The 15,947-nt window shown below is 37.5% G+C and overlaps 1 protein-coding gene across 1 annotated transcript in view; it reads right to left on the bottom strand.

Annotated features, from left to right (window-relative positions):
- The window catches only part of NBAS (NBAS subunit of NRZ tethering complex), a 412,001-nt gene that overhangs the window by 130,042 nt on the left and 266,012 nt on the right, over positions 1 to 15,947 (bottom strand). Inside the window, exon 41 of the mRNA XM_072407518.1 lies at positions 13,204 to 13,433. Coding sequence (XP_072263619.1) covers positions 13,204 to 13,433 — 230 coding nt within the window. The remainder of the gene's footprint in view (positions 1 to 13,203; positions 13,434 to 15,947) is intronic.

The raw sequence follows: 15,947 nt of genomic DNA, 5'->3' as shown, positions 1-15,947 counted from the left end.
ATACATTGCTTCCTATGGAACCTTGCATTTGCATTCTCTACCCAGCCCACTTGATAACCTTTCTATTATTTTTTCCCCATCTACTCAAGCTGTGTCACATCACCGACATGTTTGGTATCACCTAATACAGTGCAAGCAATCACAGACCCACAACCAGGCATTCTCATTTGTCCCTGTAAAGAAGTGCAGTTTCTCGGTGGTACAAAGGAGAGCAATTCTCCATGATGGCCACCCTTTTACTTCCTGTCCTTTCCTTCTGTATTTGCACATTATCAATTATTAGGGAGCTATATCATATTCAACAATACAAAACTTTACACCTGGGAATTGAGGGCCATACATCTAGCATTAGGAACTACGTATAAATTGGTCTGTTTGCCCCTTCATTTAGCCCACCAGCCATCTACTTCCACCAGAATTCCCACCCTCTTAGTCAGAGCAGTATAACAATGAGTGAATAGGTGCTACAAAGGTCTATAGCCATGCTCTTCAAATCTGTCCTAGGTCCTAATCTTAGGTTCACCAGTGCAGGTTTTGCAAGTTTATCTGAGAAATACTGGTCTACAGCATGCCTTCTTTATAGTTAAGGCTGTGTACACACATTCAACAATTTATGTTGGAAAGGATCTTTCAACATCGTTTGAACATACAGCTCCATTCTGCTCCTTGGAGACAGGAGAAGGACGGAGCAGCACCTCGCTGTGCTCTCTCTCCCCTTTCACTTCTATTACAATCATTCGTCATTCATGGACCTGCTTAGACAGATCCATGAATAACGAGCGCTGTACACACCAGATTCTCGTCCAATACCAGCCCTGAAGCGATTATCGGACGAGAATCGTCTGATGTGTGTACGTAGCCCAACTCAGACATGATTGAAAATATGCAAATTTTTTGTTTATGCCTTTTGTTTTTGCAATGTTGGCACAACACCTAACGTGTATCCTTGCCCAAAGCCTTGGTTCTTTCCATACATGCCACCCATTCAACATCAAACCAAGCTCCAGCTGACACAAAGACCATAAAGAGCCACTGCTTTACCCATAAAAAAATGCTCTTATGCCTAATATTACCTGGGCTCCCAGGTAATATTCTTTCTTTTTGTCCACCTGTTCCAAGCTTTACATTTGTCTCCAAGTGAAAGAATGATTCTTCTCTTTACCCTCCAGAGTGTAAGCCACCCTTTGATCTTGGCTCACTCATTAGCAGAATACAAATGCCTGCTGTGTTGCGGTTGAGGTGAAAAGTGCCTGCTTGCAATTAACAGTATAGTACATCAACATTTCAAGGACTCATTTAAATGAAACATTTATGGAATAACATTCGTTCACCAAATCGCAGCTTCATCAGCAAACAATCAGCTGTACACACAATCTAATACGTGAATATAAGCAGTAATGATGAAGAGGGCCTGATTTTCCCAGGCAGGTGGAATGATTGAAGAGGTTTAATTGTCAATAAGGCTCACACTCTAACCTTGTAATTGATTTATTATGTAGAATAACATTTTGCATTTGTTTTCTGAATAATCTGTGTGGTTGTATTTAGTGGGATAAGAAGGGTCACAGTGGTGAACCGTCATTGAAAAACGTACAGAGATGACATTCCTCCTCCCTGCTGATTGGTTCTCATTCTCATTTCAGCATTCATCTTATTCAACTAACCAATTAGCTTGGTAAATCCCTATGGCAGAAAGACCGGAGCGCTGATGCCTGGTTCAGACATTGCACATGTCTCTGTTGGCTCTCCTGTGATTATGTTTAGCACCCGTAAATCACTGAAAAACTCAACTATTGTGAAAAAGCAGAAAACTAAAACCTTCCCAGATAATGTAGACTTTAAAGCCGACCTTTTATCACAATTTTCATGGGTAGATAACTCAAAATATAGGGTAAAAAGTGTTTTTTTTTTATTTTAAACATTTTAGGCATTTAAAGGGGAGGTCTCTCCCATTCTGCCTTTACCAGTGTGTTATAGACTGAATGGGAGGCCCACAGCCTCCTGAGATACCTACGTCACAAGATCTGGCATGTGCAAAAAAGGCTTTTCTCTACTTAAAAAAACGGAATGATCTCACGCATGCGCATTTTCTCAAAGCACATCAAATGATCTTGCACTTGCACAGTGCGAGGTCAGGTGACATAGGAGGAAGACCCAGGAAGAAGATGGCAAGGCCCAGTGACCAGCCTGCATGGGGATGAGAAAGGAAGATAGGATGGCATGGGACCAACTTGACTAGGATCGACGGTTATCCACCTCTAAAAGTATTCTTTTTTTAGTTAGATAGTTCAGCTACAAACCTAAACTCCAAAAGATGTAAAATAAATTATGCGGATCTGTAATTACACAGCTCAAAAAAAAAAAAAAACACTTGCCAGGGATTTTTTGATATATTTAGTGTATTTCAGGTCTGCTAAATCCAGAAATTACATCAGTTTCATTGAATTGGCTCTAGGTCTTTTGATACAGGAATCAGAATAGATGATTTTACCAGCAACAAATGTTAACACATAATATTGTCCATCTTATTTACACCAAAATTTTGCATTTTATATAATAAATGTAGCAATACTTTCACGAAACTATCATTAGCCTTCTTTTTTTCATACATTTTCATTTTATACAAAAATATGAGTTCTTCAACAAATTGTTTGAAAATGACCCGAATGTATTTTTCTACATTGCCACAAAACAAAGAAGAAACAGAATTGTGAAACATGCATATCTTGCATATTTTGATATTAAACTGGGGGACCAAGATAAGTATTGGGCCCCCCATATACTTGTGTAGAGTGTCTACGTCAGTGGAAAAATAGAGAACAGAAAAGTTTGAAATTTGGCATACCAATGTTATGGTGAGAGCCCAAAAATCATCATATTGATTGGTATTTTTGTGCTGTGAATGTAAAAGAATTAAATTGTTACAAGAAAAACAAGTGGGAGTACCCTGATTTGATTTGATCAGCAAGAAGACCTGTGCCACATGGTGCTGATGTTCCCATACCAGTGTTCAGTACACTCCCTGATATTCCTGTATCCAACATGGAGGATATACAGGGTTTGGAGTGTAATCCAGGAGTTAGCAGTGGAAGCAAATATGAAGGAAGTGTTTCATCAAACCATAAATTCCCCCATGAAGCGCTCAATGGTTTATTATGTGGCCTAAGTCTGTCAAAACAAGCATTTGAACTTTTAGCATCCAGAGACTGTTCAAGACCGAAAGTCAAAATAACCCTTTAAAGGACAAGAAAGGTGACACACTGACCACATTTGAGTGAAGATTGAGACTTTGTATACTGTTGTAACATCCCTGGACTACTAGTCCATATGGGAGTACCAGAATACTGAGCAGAAGACTGGCAGCTTTTCATAGGCAGTTCCAGTCGAATTTGAAATCTGTTTAACTCCTGTGCATCAATTCCAATTGGTCACTCAACAAAACCTAAAGAAGAATATGAAAATATCAAAATGGTCTTACACAAGCTTTGCTATCATAAACACCAATGGTCCATATGTATTCATTTAAAAATGGTGAACTTCCTACTTGGACAGCAAAGTGGATACACAAAGTACCCATGTTTCATCTGCTTGTGGGATAGTAGAGCAAAGCAGGATCACTGGAAAAAAGTGACATGACATCCAAGGGAAAACATGAAATAAGGTGCAGCGAACATCATTAACGAGCCAATGGTTGACAAATAAAAAATCATTCTCCCTCCACTACACATAAAGTTGGGATTAATGAAGCAATTTGTTAGAGCTTTGAACAAGGACGGTGATTGCTTCAAATACATTTGTAGATTCTTCCCTGGATTGACTACTGAAAAATGAAAAGCAGGAATCTGATGGACCCCACATTTGGAAACTGATAAATGATTCAAATTTCACAAGTTACATGACTAATACTGAAGCTTCTGCCTGGCACAGCTATGTCATGGTTGTAAAGAACTTCTTGGGTAACCATAAAGCACAAAATTATGACGAACTGGTACAAAACTTGCTCTGAAACGTTAAAATAAATTGTGTACTACTATGAGCATAAAGGTACACTATCTCCATAGCCATTTGCAAACATTTCCAGAAAACCTTGGCAATTTCAGTGAGGAACAAGGGGAGAGGTTCCATCAAGATATAAAGGTGATGGAAGAAAGGTATCAGGGCAGAAAGGATAGACACCTGATGGCAGACTACTGCTGGAGCATTAAACATAATTGTCCTGATCATCAGCATAAAAGGAAATCATACAAACAGTTTTTCAATGACTTCTTTGTGATAAGTTATGGTAATATATTGAATATATTGACATTAAGTATTTCAAAATTTAAATGTTGTATACGTAGGCATACCTAGTTTCATTTTGCTTAATCATGTTTCATTAGTTTTCTATGAGGTTATCATTGAGGTCATTATTTCAAAAACTAAAGCAAATCTAGCAAAACCAATACCATATTTGTAATCTGTGCATCAAACATAATCTAAAATGACTTTATTCTGTTTGGCAAGAAAATGTTTGTTGACCAATGTTATCAATAAATGTTTGCACTTGAATCCGACTGACATCAGAGCCTCTTGCAGTCTAATGTATAGTCTGTATAGGGCTAAAAAAAGGAGGAGTTCTTTTAAAAAAAAAAGAACAAGTAGCAATCTAAAATTAGGCTGGATCAGAGTAACAGAGAGATATGCTTATCAATATGAAGCTTCTCCATTCACTGTCCAGTATAATAAAGGAGTTGAAGAGAAAACTTGTAATGGAAAGTGAAACTGGCTGTGCTGTAGGGCAGAGCTGTGGAATACTTATAAATGATTAAACCAACATCGACTCGGACTCGGAAACAATATTTGTAAAACTATACCTAATTTTTCCAGTTATCTCTCAAAGAGAAAAACAGCTTATAAATGCAGAGCTTAATTTTGCTAGTAGTGCAGATAAACAAAATCTGATCACAAAACATTCCATTCATCTGTTGGCGTACATTTTACAGGTATGGGTGCTTATACATTGATCAAAAATACTTGTTTTAGATAATGTAACATTTTATTCAAAGTTTGGCTCCCCTTTAAACCAAGAATACCCCATGTAACATCTGAAACACTTTTTTTTTATCAATGTAACAGTAAAAAATTATGAGAATCCGGAGAGTGTGACGATCACTCAGCTTGCAGAAAAAGAAGATGCACTTCCATAAAATGGATTGCAGTGAAGTGCTTGTCTCACTCAGTCCAGTAATAGTTCTGAGTAAAGATGTGATTATGTACTCATGCTGCTACAGAGATGACAGAGGAGAAGAAAGGACAGAACCCCCCGCTGTTTGCGGCTATACCGTGTTATCAGATGCTAATGTTCAATCATAGAAAGAAACTTTCTTGAAGTTTAAAAAACAAATCAGCACTTTTATTTTTCATACTCCTTGCTGCAGTCTATTCATCATATTCCTAGATTGTGAGTTTCCATTAAATGTCACTGTGGAGAAACACTGCTGAACTAGAATGCAGCTTTAAAGGACACAAAGATGGGTTCTTGTCATTCAAAATGAGAGGAGGGCATCAATTTACATGTAACTGACAATCAAAAGGAGACAGCTGTGGCTCCTGTCTCACAGAGGGGTTTCTCTTCCTTGCTCATGTTATACACAGATCAGAAGCTCTACTTTATTAAAAAAAAAGAAAAAAGAAAAAAAAAACAGGTTTGTGAATCTGAAGGTGTTTTTTTTTTCCACAGCTCAACTCCAGGAAACAAGCTAAATACACCAATGCATGGGGTCCCTTGGTGACAAAAATGATGGGAACACACTCATCAGAACATGCAGACATGTCAATCACTCTATGTATTGTGAATCTGCAATATTTTCTGTGTCTTATCATTGCCAGGACAAAGAAACAAAGAGAAAACATAGATAATATGTCATCCCTTATCTGGCCTATAGTGGGAGCTTTAAGTTATCTATGGAGATCAATACCTCAAGGTGAAATTTTCATCCCTAGTCATAGGGTATATATTGGATTGTTTAGCCTGGTGTCACAAGGAGAGATCCTGAAGGTTTGCTATTTTTTCTAGGCGTACGTTGGCTTAATGGCAGTGTTATGGGAACCTAATATAAGTATAGTGAACAAAATAGAACAGAAAAAAAATTTGAATAGAAAAATATATATAAAAAGCCTATTAATGTAAAAACATAATAAAATATTACTGGCCTAAAACTATTAGGAATGTTGAGCCTGCAGCTGATATATTGCAAAGCTGCAAGTTCTAACAGCCGACTCTCACTAAGAGAGCTCCAGCACCCATCGACGACTGGGAAACAACCACAGGGTCTTTAATCATGTGAACACTATGTTAGGTGGATGTGTAATTAGAAAAGTCTTTGGCCTATTTATAGCTGTATCTAATACTGTAATTGCCAGATACAATTATAGTATTAACTTATATATAAATGAATATTAGTTAAATTAGAGATTTTTTTATTAAAGTTACATATAGGTTAAATTATTTTTATTTTATATAAATTATTATTATTAGGTATTGTCATTTCTTAGAAAAGTCTATTTGCAACACAATTGCGTGGTTGTAAATATCCTGACAGACAACTTGGGGTACCAGCAGTTTGCCCATTCTTAAAAACTTTGAGAACCCTAAAGATTTTTGTGGAGACGGTCAAAATTTATATAAATTTCTTGGTGATTTGAATACTTGGCCAGTGGTAGAATGGAGAAATGTCATTCCTTTTGCTTTGCGAATTTGTTACTAAACTCCTACACTGTCTGATTATTGTGAGTAACATTAATACCCATTTTTAGGAGATTCTGTCATCAAGGTAGATCGCTGTATGAGAAGCCTTCTATAGAACACATCATTGTTTGACAAGCTGCGTACCAGCGACAGGTCAGTGATGCTGCTGTTCATCATTTCTGTGAGTCAGCTTCCAGAGACAAGACATAGACAAGAATTTAAAGGATACCTGAACTTTTGTACCAAATGAAAGCATTCAAATTGCAATCAGCAATACATTTTCTCCATCTCTCCATCATATTAGCAATTAAATCTCCACACTTACTTTTCGTTTTTATTGTTGTGCCTTACAACGTTCTTTGTTATACTCCCACGCCCCTCTGCTTGTACTTAGGGTTTAGAGCAGAGTTTCTCCAGAGGTTGCTATGGGTTCCCTAAACAATGAGAAGTTTGTACCTCTCAGGTCAGTTACTACGAGTCTTAATGATCTTTGTGGCTTTCCAAAAAGGTGACATTTTCCCAAGCCAGCAATGTTTCCCGGCCACCCTGAGTCTGCAATGCAGATGAAAGACATGGTCTGCGGCTCTGGCTGGTGCACCCCCCCCCCCCCCCAAGTGGGACCCTTCTCCTAGGCCCAGGAGTTGGGGACCCCAGCCCTAAGACATGAATGTTTAGACACAGAGAGGTAAACAGCCCAAAAACAGAACTGTTACTGTTCTCAGCATACCCATGGGTATATCTATCTATTATGCTTTCTGTTCTCCAGGAAAAAAATATTAACTGTTACTCCCCAGGAAAACAAATATTATTTTTTAAAAAGTACGGGAATATATCTGGTGATCTGGACAGTGATCCAAAATAATCCTAAAGCTATGTTCAAACTGGCAATTAGGTTGAGGTGAAGTGCCAAGTGAATTAGGTTGAGGTGAAGTGCCAAGTGAATTAGGTTGAGTTCCAAGTGCCAGTGAATCACTGACTCAGGGGAGATGCTACGAGTAGCTTCTACATGTAGCAACCCCTTTGAGAACCCCCGTTGTAAAATGTAAAGTACAGGCTGCAGTATGAAAGACCGAGGCGCTTCCAAGAGCCGCAAAAGATTGAATCTAAGACAGGTCTGAACTTACTGTTTGGACTTGAAATACAAACCCTTTGCTGCACTGAAATCCTTAGGGTCAGCCCAATGCAGTTTTAGTGTGATGAAACAAAGAACACTTCTCTTCATTGCATAACATATGGGGAAGATATTTTGTACTTCAGTATACGAGAACTGCCCAGAGCCAATAATAGTGCTAATAGTGTTTAGGAATTCAGTGTACAGTTTGGTGTGACTAGCAGCTCAGCACACCTTAGCCTATCAAACCACTTGTACTAATATTAAACAGGATTTATTAGTGTCAACATATTACACAGTGCTGTACATTAAATAGGGGTTGCAAATGGTAAACAGATACAGACAGTGACACAGGACAGGAACCTGCCCCGAAGAGCCACTAGGAGGTGAGGAAAGTAACACATAATGGGGGGGGGGGGGGGGAGATATGAAATGGCGGGAAGTAGTGAGGGTTTAGGTGACAGAAGACGGGTAGGCAAGTTTGAAAAGATGGGTTTTGAGTGCTCTTTTAAATGAGCAGAAAGTAGCAAGATGAATAGGAGGAGGAAGACCATTCCAGAGAGTTGGGGCAGCTCTAGAAAAGTCCTGGGGCCGTGCGTGTGAAAAGGGTTGAGTGTACTTGTACTTTAAAATAACCTAATCATAATATAAACTAATAATATGAAATGATCATTGGAGGAGCATGTCAAGGAAGAAACGTATGTTCCTGCTCTTATCACTCCTATGCGTAGTCCAGTTTTATTAAGAAGAACTGTAACTCCATTGTACATAGTACATCCACAATTATTGCCACACAAAACTAAAGCTACATACACACTTCCAATTATTATCGTTGGAAAACGAACGACGAACGTTCATGCACGATATATACGAACGATCGTATAGCACCGATCCTGCACATAGAGATAACGACACGATCGTTCGTAGATATTGTACACACAATAGATACGATCGTTTGAGCGATAGAGGAACTATGTGCACGACAGGAAAGTGAACGGACGTTCGTTCATCACGCATGCTCTGAACATGGACGATCAACGAACGACCGTACACACGAACGATGTTCAACGATGGTCGTCCAATCCGATCCGTCGGTCCGGTCGTTCGTTTCCAGCGACTTTCCTCGTTCGTCGGCGTCGTTGGTTACTTTTTTACGAACGATTTTTTGCCCAATCGATCGTTCGTCGTTCCATTGGAACGATAAAAATTGGAAGTGTGTACGCACCTTAAGGCTGTAATAAAGATCAAAAGATTTCAAAAGAATAACAGTTAACAGGTCAACGAAAAGCTTTAACATTTCACTTTAAGATGAGCACATCCCATTAGTTTTAATGAAGTAAGCCTCTCTCTATAGCTTCAGTTGCATTCCTTGCTTTGTATGTTTTTCCCATAAGAGCTGTAGAATAGGTGCATTGCATACCAATGTGTCGCACAAAGCCTCCTGCTCTGAAAAGTCTAATTAAAAGCATATAAAAACACTATAAAAATGATTCATGGCCGTCTCAAAGATCAGCGGCATGCCATAATTGGCTCTCACACACTTTATTGTTCCCACAGAGCAGGATGACAAAAACACATTATTATTCCATACAATTCCGATCATTTATTTGATACAAATTCAGTGATGTTTCACATCTTAGCAAAGGGCAAAGTATGCAAGATTAATTCCAGGACAATGACGGCTAACCTGTTGGAGCTCTATCGTGTGAACAGCGATTTATTTTTCATGGATTCAAGCTTGCTGTGTTCTGTGTTATCTACAAAGATTTTTGCATACAGACCTATTATACTGTGACTAACCTTTAACACATTGTTCTATAGAGCACTTCCAGATACAGAGATTTGTTCTTTCTGATAAAACAACAGTCCACCTTGTAGAAAAGAGAGGCTGCCTGCCAATAACGTACAATACAAGCAGATATGGGTTGTTTATGAAGCTATAAGTGGGCAAAATCAAAGGAAAATCTTGCAGTTAAAGCCAAACTAAAGCCAAATTCTCAAAGCAATCATGTTGATCAATGTAAATTATACTGTACATTTTTTTAAAATTATCTGTGACTATCTGTGAACCTAATCATAATTAGGACTCCTCATGCCTTTTAATTTCTTGTTGATGGAATGTAAGTCTGCTATTGCTCACTATCTACTTTCTGTGAACTACAAGCATTGGCTCTTCATGTAGACACACAGTTTCTTCTGTATTGTTGGAACACTTGGATATGTAGTCTGATTCGTTTGGTCTATTGTTCTTCCTATTTCAGGCGTCACATGCTCACACCAGATTGACCTGCCCACTGGATAAATCCAGTGATAAGAGGAAATGGGATGTAGTGCTGTGTACATGCACATTTGGCTTATAAAACAGATATGTCCAGAACTTTGGTTCTACATATCGTTTGTATTCACTTACCGACCCAATTGCTGGTTAAATTTGCTTTGTTTGATTTCATTTTCTTGAGCTTTTACTGAAAGCTGAACTCCACTCAACAAGAACAAATAATAAACATCCCCTACTTCGAAATTCAAAATAGGCAAGCCCTCAAGAAAAATATTAGCTAATTAACCCAATCAAACACATTTTAATCTAATCATATGAACAAACTAAGTTGTAAAAATAAATGTTACTATAACAATTTCAAAAGGGGGAAAAACAAAAAAAGTTTGTTTAGCAATCCAACATGTTTGTAACCATCATGACTGGTTGCAGATGCTGATCACATGCTTAGGAACTTATTTGATTGGTTTAATGTACCGGACCCAAGGCCGTCTGAAACCAAGTCCTGATAAGGACAGTGAAGGAGAAAGGTAATATTTTATGTATATAAAAAACAAAAAAACAAACACTACTAATTTAGAATAAAAATGGGAAACTTCCTGCAAGTTCAGTAACAAAAGAAGGGTTGTAATGTAATGTAGGTTTTCTATAAAAAAAATGCTATACAAAAGGTATAATATAACATAAACGAGAAATCCATTCTTGATTCTAAAATTGCATTGACTAGTGACAGGTGGAATCGGAATTATTACTTTTAGAGAAACACTTTCTGTTCCTCCAGTCCTATGAAATTTTCCCATAAGAGTATGAGAGTACAGTAATTATGCACCTACAATGTGATTTTCCAATCATTTTTGGTTTTTACATTTATTTTTTAACAGTAAATTTGGAATTCTTCTCTCAGCAAGGACCTACTATGAGAAATGGCAAAAAACACTTTTTTTAAAATAAAGAAACCTGGGTAAGGATATTCTTTTTGCACTTTAGCTGGTCCACTAGTTAGCAGTAAATATTGTTTTTTTCTTTATAAATCAGCTTGAGAATAAATGGAAAATTTAAAATTACTGTGCTAATCAATAGAGGTAAAACTTCCTGCAGAATTCTGCTGTGTAGGGATATTGATGTGGTGAGACCATGCTCCATTGCTCCGAATATAGAGAAATCAATTGCCACACTGCATCAAGGCAGATTCCTTACTCAACTTAAAGTGACAATCAACAAATCAAGTTGTTTAATGTTATGTAACAATTAAAATATTTCAGATGTAAGATGTTTAGAGGTTTTGTATGAGTTTGCAGGGCTTATATAGGTGCACCAAGCCTTGTGGCAAGGAAGAGGTAGAATAGGAGAAAACACATATGAACAGCCACAAATGCTTATAATGCACCATTACTTTCAGTGAGGGCACTTTGATCGTTTTTAAGTGTAGTCAAGTGCTTGTGAGAGTTTTAATGGTGTCCAATAGCTGCAGGCTGAGACCTCTAAGTCGCTCAAAAACAATTTAGTGCATACTGGCAGATTGGAATGAATGAAAATTTCATATATGAGCGTTTACACACATTTAACATTTCTAGTCCCAAAAGTCCTATCTTGCTCTTAATGCTGTTGGGGAGCCGACACTTGTTCCTATTCAGGTACCTCTTCATAGGTGTGTGTGTTTGTAATCATAGGAAGACATAATATGACATGACATGATAGTGTCTGGAAATGAACTGTCACAGCTTGCAGATGTAATAAAAGAAAAGGTTGACTTACTGCTATAAGTAATACATAGACATTTAAAATTAGGTGAAAGGCTGGTTTAACAATGATTGATGCTGTTGTCCACATATTCATGTAAATCTAAAAGGTCTTTTCTACCATCATATCTCATGCAGATTGGAGATACAGTACATGGCTAAAAGTATGTAAACACCACCCCAAATGACAGAGTTCAGGTGTTTAGGGTTCAACAAACAAATGTTGGAAGAACATTTGGGATTACTGAACTGACTGCAAGCTAGGTCTTCTCATCCAACAACAGCCCTTGCCCTGACATGCTCTTTTGGCTGAATGGGAACCAATTCCGACAAACGCATTCTAACATCTTGTGGAAATTGGTTCTGGAAGAGTGGAGGTGGTTTCCACTGCAAAAAAGGAGGCCAGTTCCAAACCAAGCAACATCATTATAGAATGGGATGTCAAAACAAGCTTATGTAAATGTATTGTTAAGGTGTCCATAAACTGTTGGCCATATAGTGCACTTTCATGCATAAATTTAGACAAATTCAAATGATTCATTTTAATTCAATTCAAAGTCATTACTGCTGCAGAGTGTTAAAGTCCCTAAAATATTGTCCCAAATACACGTTTACACACAGCTCCCCTGCATGCTGCAGTGGGGGAGGGGGGGGGGTGCTGCTGTGTAAACCTGTGGCTCAGCTTTGAGATTTCAGAACAGTATTATTGTTTGCTTCAAGTTCCATCCAGAATTGACTAACAGAAATAACATTAAAACTTTAGGACTTCAAAACTGTAATAACAACTAGATGTGATTTAAAATTGATACCAGAGCAAACATATAACAGCTTCACTGCCATGACTACCGATCTGTTCCCCACTACTGATCCTAAGAGATAGTGTTGCTAAGAACACAAGCATCAGATTCTCTCTCATGAGGAAGCGGATAGTTCCGCGAAACGCGTAGAGAATTTACCCAGAATGTATCCCTCACAGGGACACTCTGAAAGAAGAGATTATTGTAGTTAATGGTTTTTATGTGGTTTTATGTACTGGAAATGAGCCTTGTAATGTAAATATGAATAAAAAATGTTGTTATTTTTATAATATATGTTGTTGATAATGGCCTAAAAAAATCTTGCTACAAAAATTTGTGTTCTTCACCGTATATTTATTTTTTATTGTGTTGTATGCTTGAGAAAAGGATATGCTGTAAACATACTACCAAAGTATGGTATGCTACTTACCATGTACTTACAATGCCAAACTTCTACTGGCCATCTGTCAACATTAAGGTCACAACCCCCAGTCTACTGAAACAGACCCCTACTATTGCATTTAATCAATTAATTTAGAATTTACACTACTTACTCAGCTAGTCCCAGGATGGTTTCCGTCTTGTATTGGCTGTCTGTGGAGAACCTGTGCACATCTACTCCTTTTCCTAGTCCCTGTAAGATCTGTGCCTGGGTAAAGTCCACCAACCTCTCGTTATAATAGTGCAGCTGTTCAATCAGGGGTACAAGTTCCATGGGCCAGTTGGAGCTGGCATAATCAGACACGTACTTGGTAACCATCTTGATAAGCATGTTTGGGTCCACCTGAAGAAAGGCAAAAAAAACTGTGATCAGGAAAGTTTTTGTCAGAAATATACAAATATTGAGGCTGGTGTTCGTGTTCATAAATACTGAAACTGAAAAAAAGAAATGTTTCAAATTTAAAAACAAAATTCAATCTTTTGTTTTTATTGTGGTGACCCAACCGTGAAGATATTCATTTAGGCACTTTACCCAACATTAATTATCAACTGCCTGTATACAAACTGCATGTAGCTGTATTAATTGGCCCATGTAGAATCTTAATAAATCCCTATAGTATGACTACCACATGGTAAGTACTATTTATTCATAGTTGAAATCCTTGGTTCAGGTAACATACCTATGTTCATGTGAATATCCTTTGGGTGTTTTGGTTCCTTACACAATCTGCAAATCACACTGGTGGGTTATTTAATTTATGACTATAGTAGTGTCTGTTTGCATGTATAACTATGTAGGGGAAATCAGATTGTATGCTCATTCTGGGAATAGGGACTGATATGAATAGTTTGTGTCAACCATTCCCAACCAGGGTTTCATGGAACTCCATGGGTTTCTCCAGATATTTCTAGGGTTTCTTTAAACTGTTAAACTGCTGATTTACCTTCCTCAGATCAATTGACCTTCCACTTCTGGTGTCAACACCACTTAGTAGAGCTAGCTGTGAGGCTCTAATGAGCTTTATAGTTGTCTATCAAGGTGGTTTTCTGTTACCAATGTAAGAGGGGCATTCATTCCACTGGACACCAATTTAAAAGGCTTTTCCCCACTAAACCAAAGTTTAACGAAACCAGAAAATTATTTCATGTGTTCCTCAGGGATAGGAAGGTTGAGAAAGGCCGCTTTGTATTTTGTAAAGTGCTGGGGAATGTATCTGTACTATTAAATAATGATATATTTGTTATAGAACATATGCACTTTTCATAGAGTTGGAGTCCTATCTCTAAGTAATCAAATAGAAAAAAAAAATTACTTGTTAACATTTTTCATTCTCACTGTGAGAGATTTAAAAGGCTCCTCTAGTTTTCATGGTTAATAACTGACAAAAATACATATTGCTGTGCCCACAGATTTCTAACAGATTCTAACATTTCAATGCATCTCTCTGGATGTATATGTTCCCAACCCACCTATCTCCTGCATGAATGAACAAGGACATTTGGGGGAATGCTGGGTATGCTGTTCTTTATAAAACACCCCCACCCTCCCTTGACCTCAAGATTTCCATGTATTTAAATATTCACAATTTCAAACTCCAAGCTGCAGAAAATGCATCAAACAGGTGTGAATATCATTCTTCTTTATTATACAGCTCAACAAAGAAAAACTTGCCAATGATTTTTTAATATATTTAGTGTTATTCAGGTCTGCTGAATCTAGAAATTACATCAGTTTGTGATACAGGAATCATAATAGACAATTTTACCAACAACAAATTTTAACACAGCATATTATTATCAATCTTTATTTACACCAATGTTTTGCAGTTTATATATTAAACTTAGTATTATTTTCAACAAACTTTCATTAGCCGTTTTTTTATTCATACATTTTCTTTTTTTTTTTACAGAAATTCTTCAAGAAATTGTTTAAATGACCCTAATGTATTTTGCTATATTTGTGGTGAATATTCTCAGCAAAACAGAGAGGAAACATTACAGAATTTGTAAAACAAGCATATCTTGCATATTTTGGTATTAAACTGGGGGACCAAGATAAGTATTGGGTTCCCCATATGGTATGCAAAACTTGTGTAGAGTGTCTACGTCAGTGAAAAAATGGAAAACAAAAAAGTTTGAAATCTGGTGTACCTATGGTATGGCGGGAGCCCAAAATCATCATATGATTGTTATTTTTGTGCTGTGAATTTAAAAGGTCTCAATCGTTACAAGAAAAACAAGTGGGAGGACCTTGATTTGGAATCAGCAAGAAGACCTGTGCCACATGGTGCTGATTTTCCCATACCAGTGTTCAGTACACTCCCTGATATCCCTGTATCCAAACCATCAAACCATAAATTCTCCCAAGAAGAGCTCAATGCTTTATTATGTGACCTAAGTCTGTCAAAACAAGCATCTGAACTTTTAGCATCCAGAGACTGTCCCAGACCGAAAGGTAAAATTATTGGTTTATAGGACAAGTGAGGTGACACTCCTACCATATTTCAGTGAAGATGGTAACTTTGTGTACTGTTGTAACATCCCTGGACTACTAGCACATATGGGAGTACCAGAATACCGAGCAGAAGACTGGCAGTGTTTCATAGGCAGTTCCACTCTAAGTTTGAAATCTGTTTCACTGCAAAATGGCAACTACTATGCATCAATTTCAATTGCTCACTCAACAAAACATAAAGAAGACACAAATGGTCCATATGTGATTTTAAAATGGTGAACTTCCTACTTGGACAGCAAAGTGATACACAAAGTACAGGTTTCATCTGCTTGTGGGAAAGTAAAGCAAAGCAGAATCACTGGAAAAAGTGACATTCTCCCTCCACTACACATAAAGTTGGGA

Source organism: Pyxicephalus adspersus, chromosome 4 (genome assembly GCF_032062135.1).
Source record: "Pyxicephalus adspersus chromosome 4, UCB_Pads_2.0, whole genome shotgun sequence".
NCBI classification, from domain to species: domain Eukaryota; kingdom Metazoa; phylum Chordata; class Amphibia; order Anura; family Pyxicephalidae; genus Pyxicephalus; species Pyxicephalus adspersus.
The sequence above is the reverse complement of the archived record's forward strand: the minus strand, read 5'-3'. Positions and strand labels throughout refer to the sequence as shown.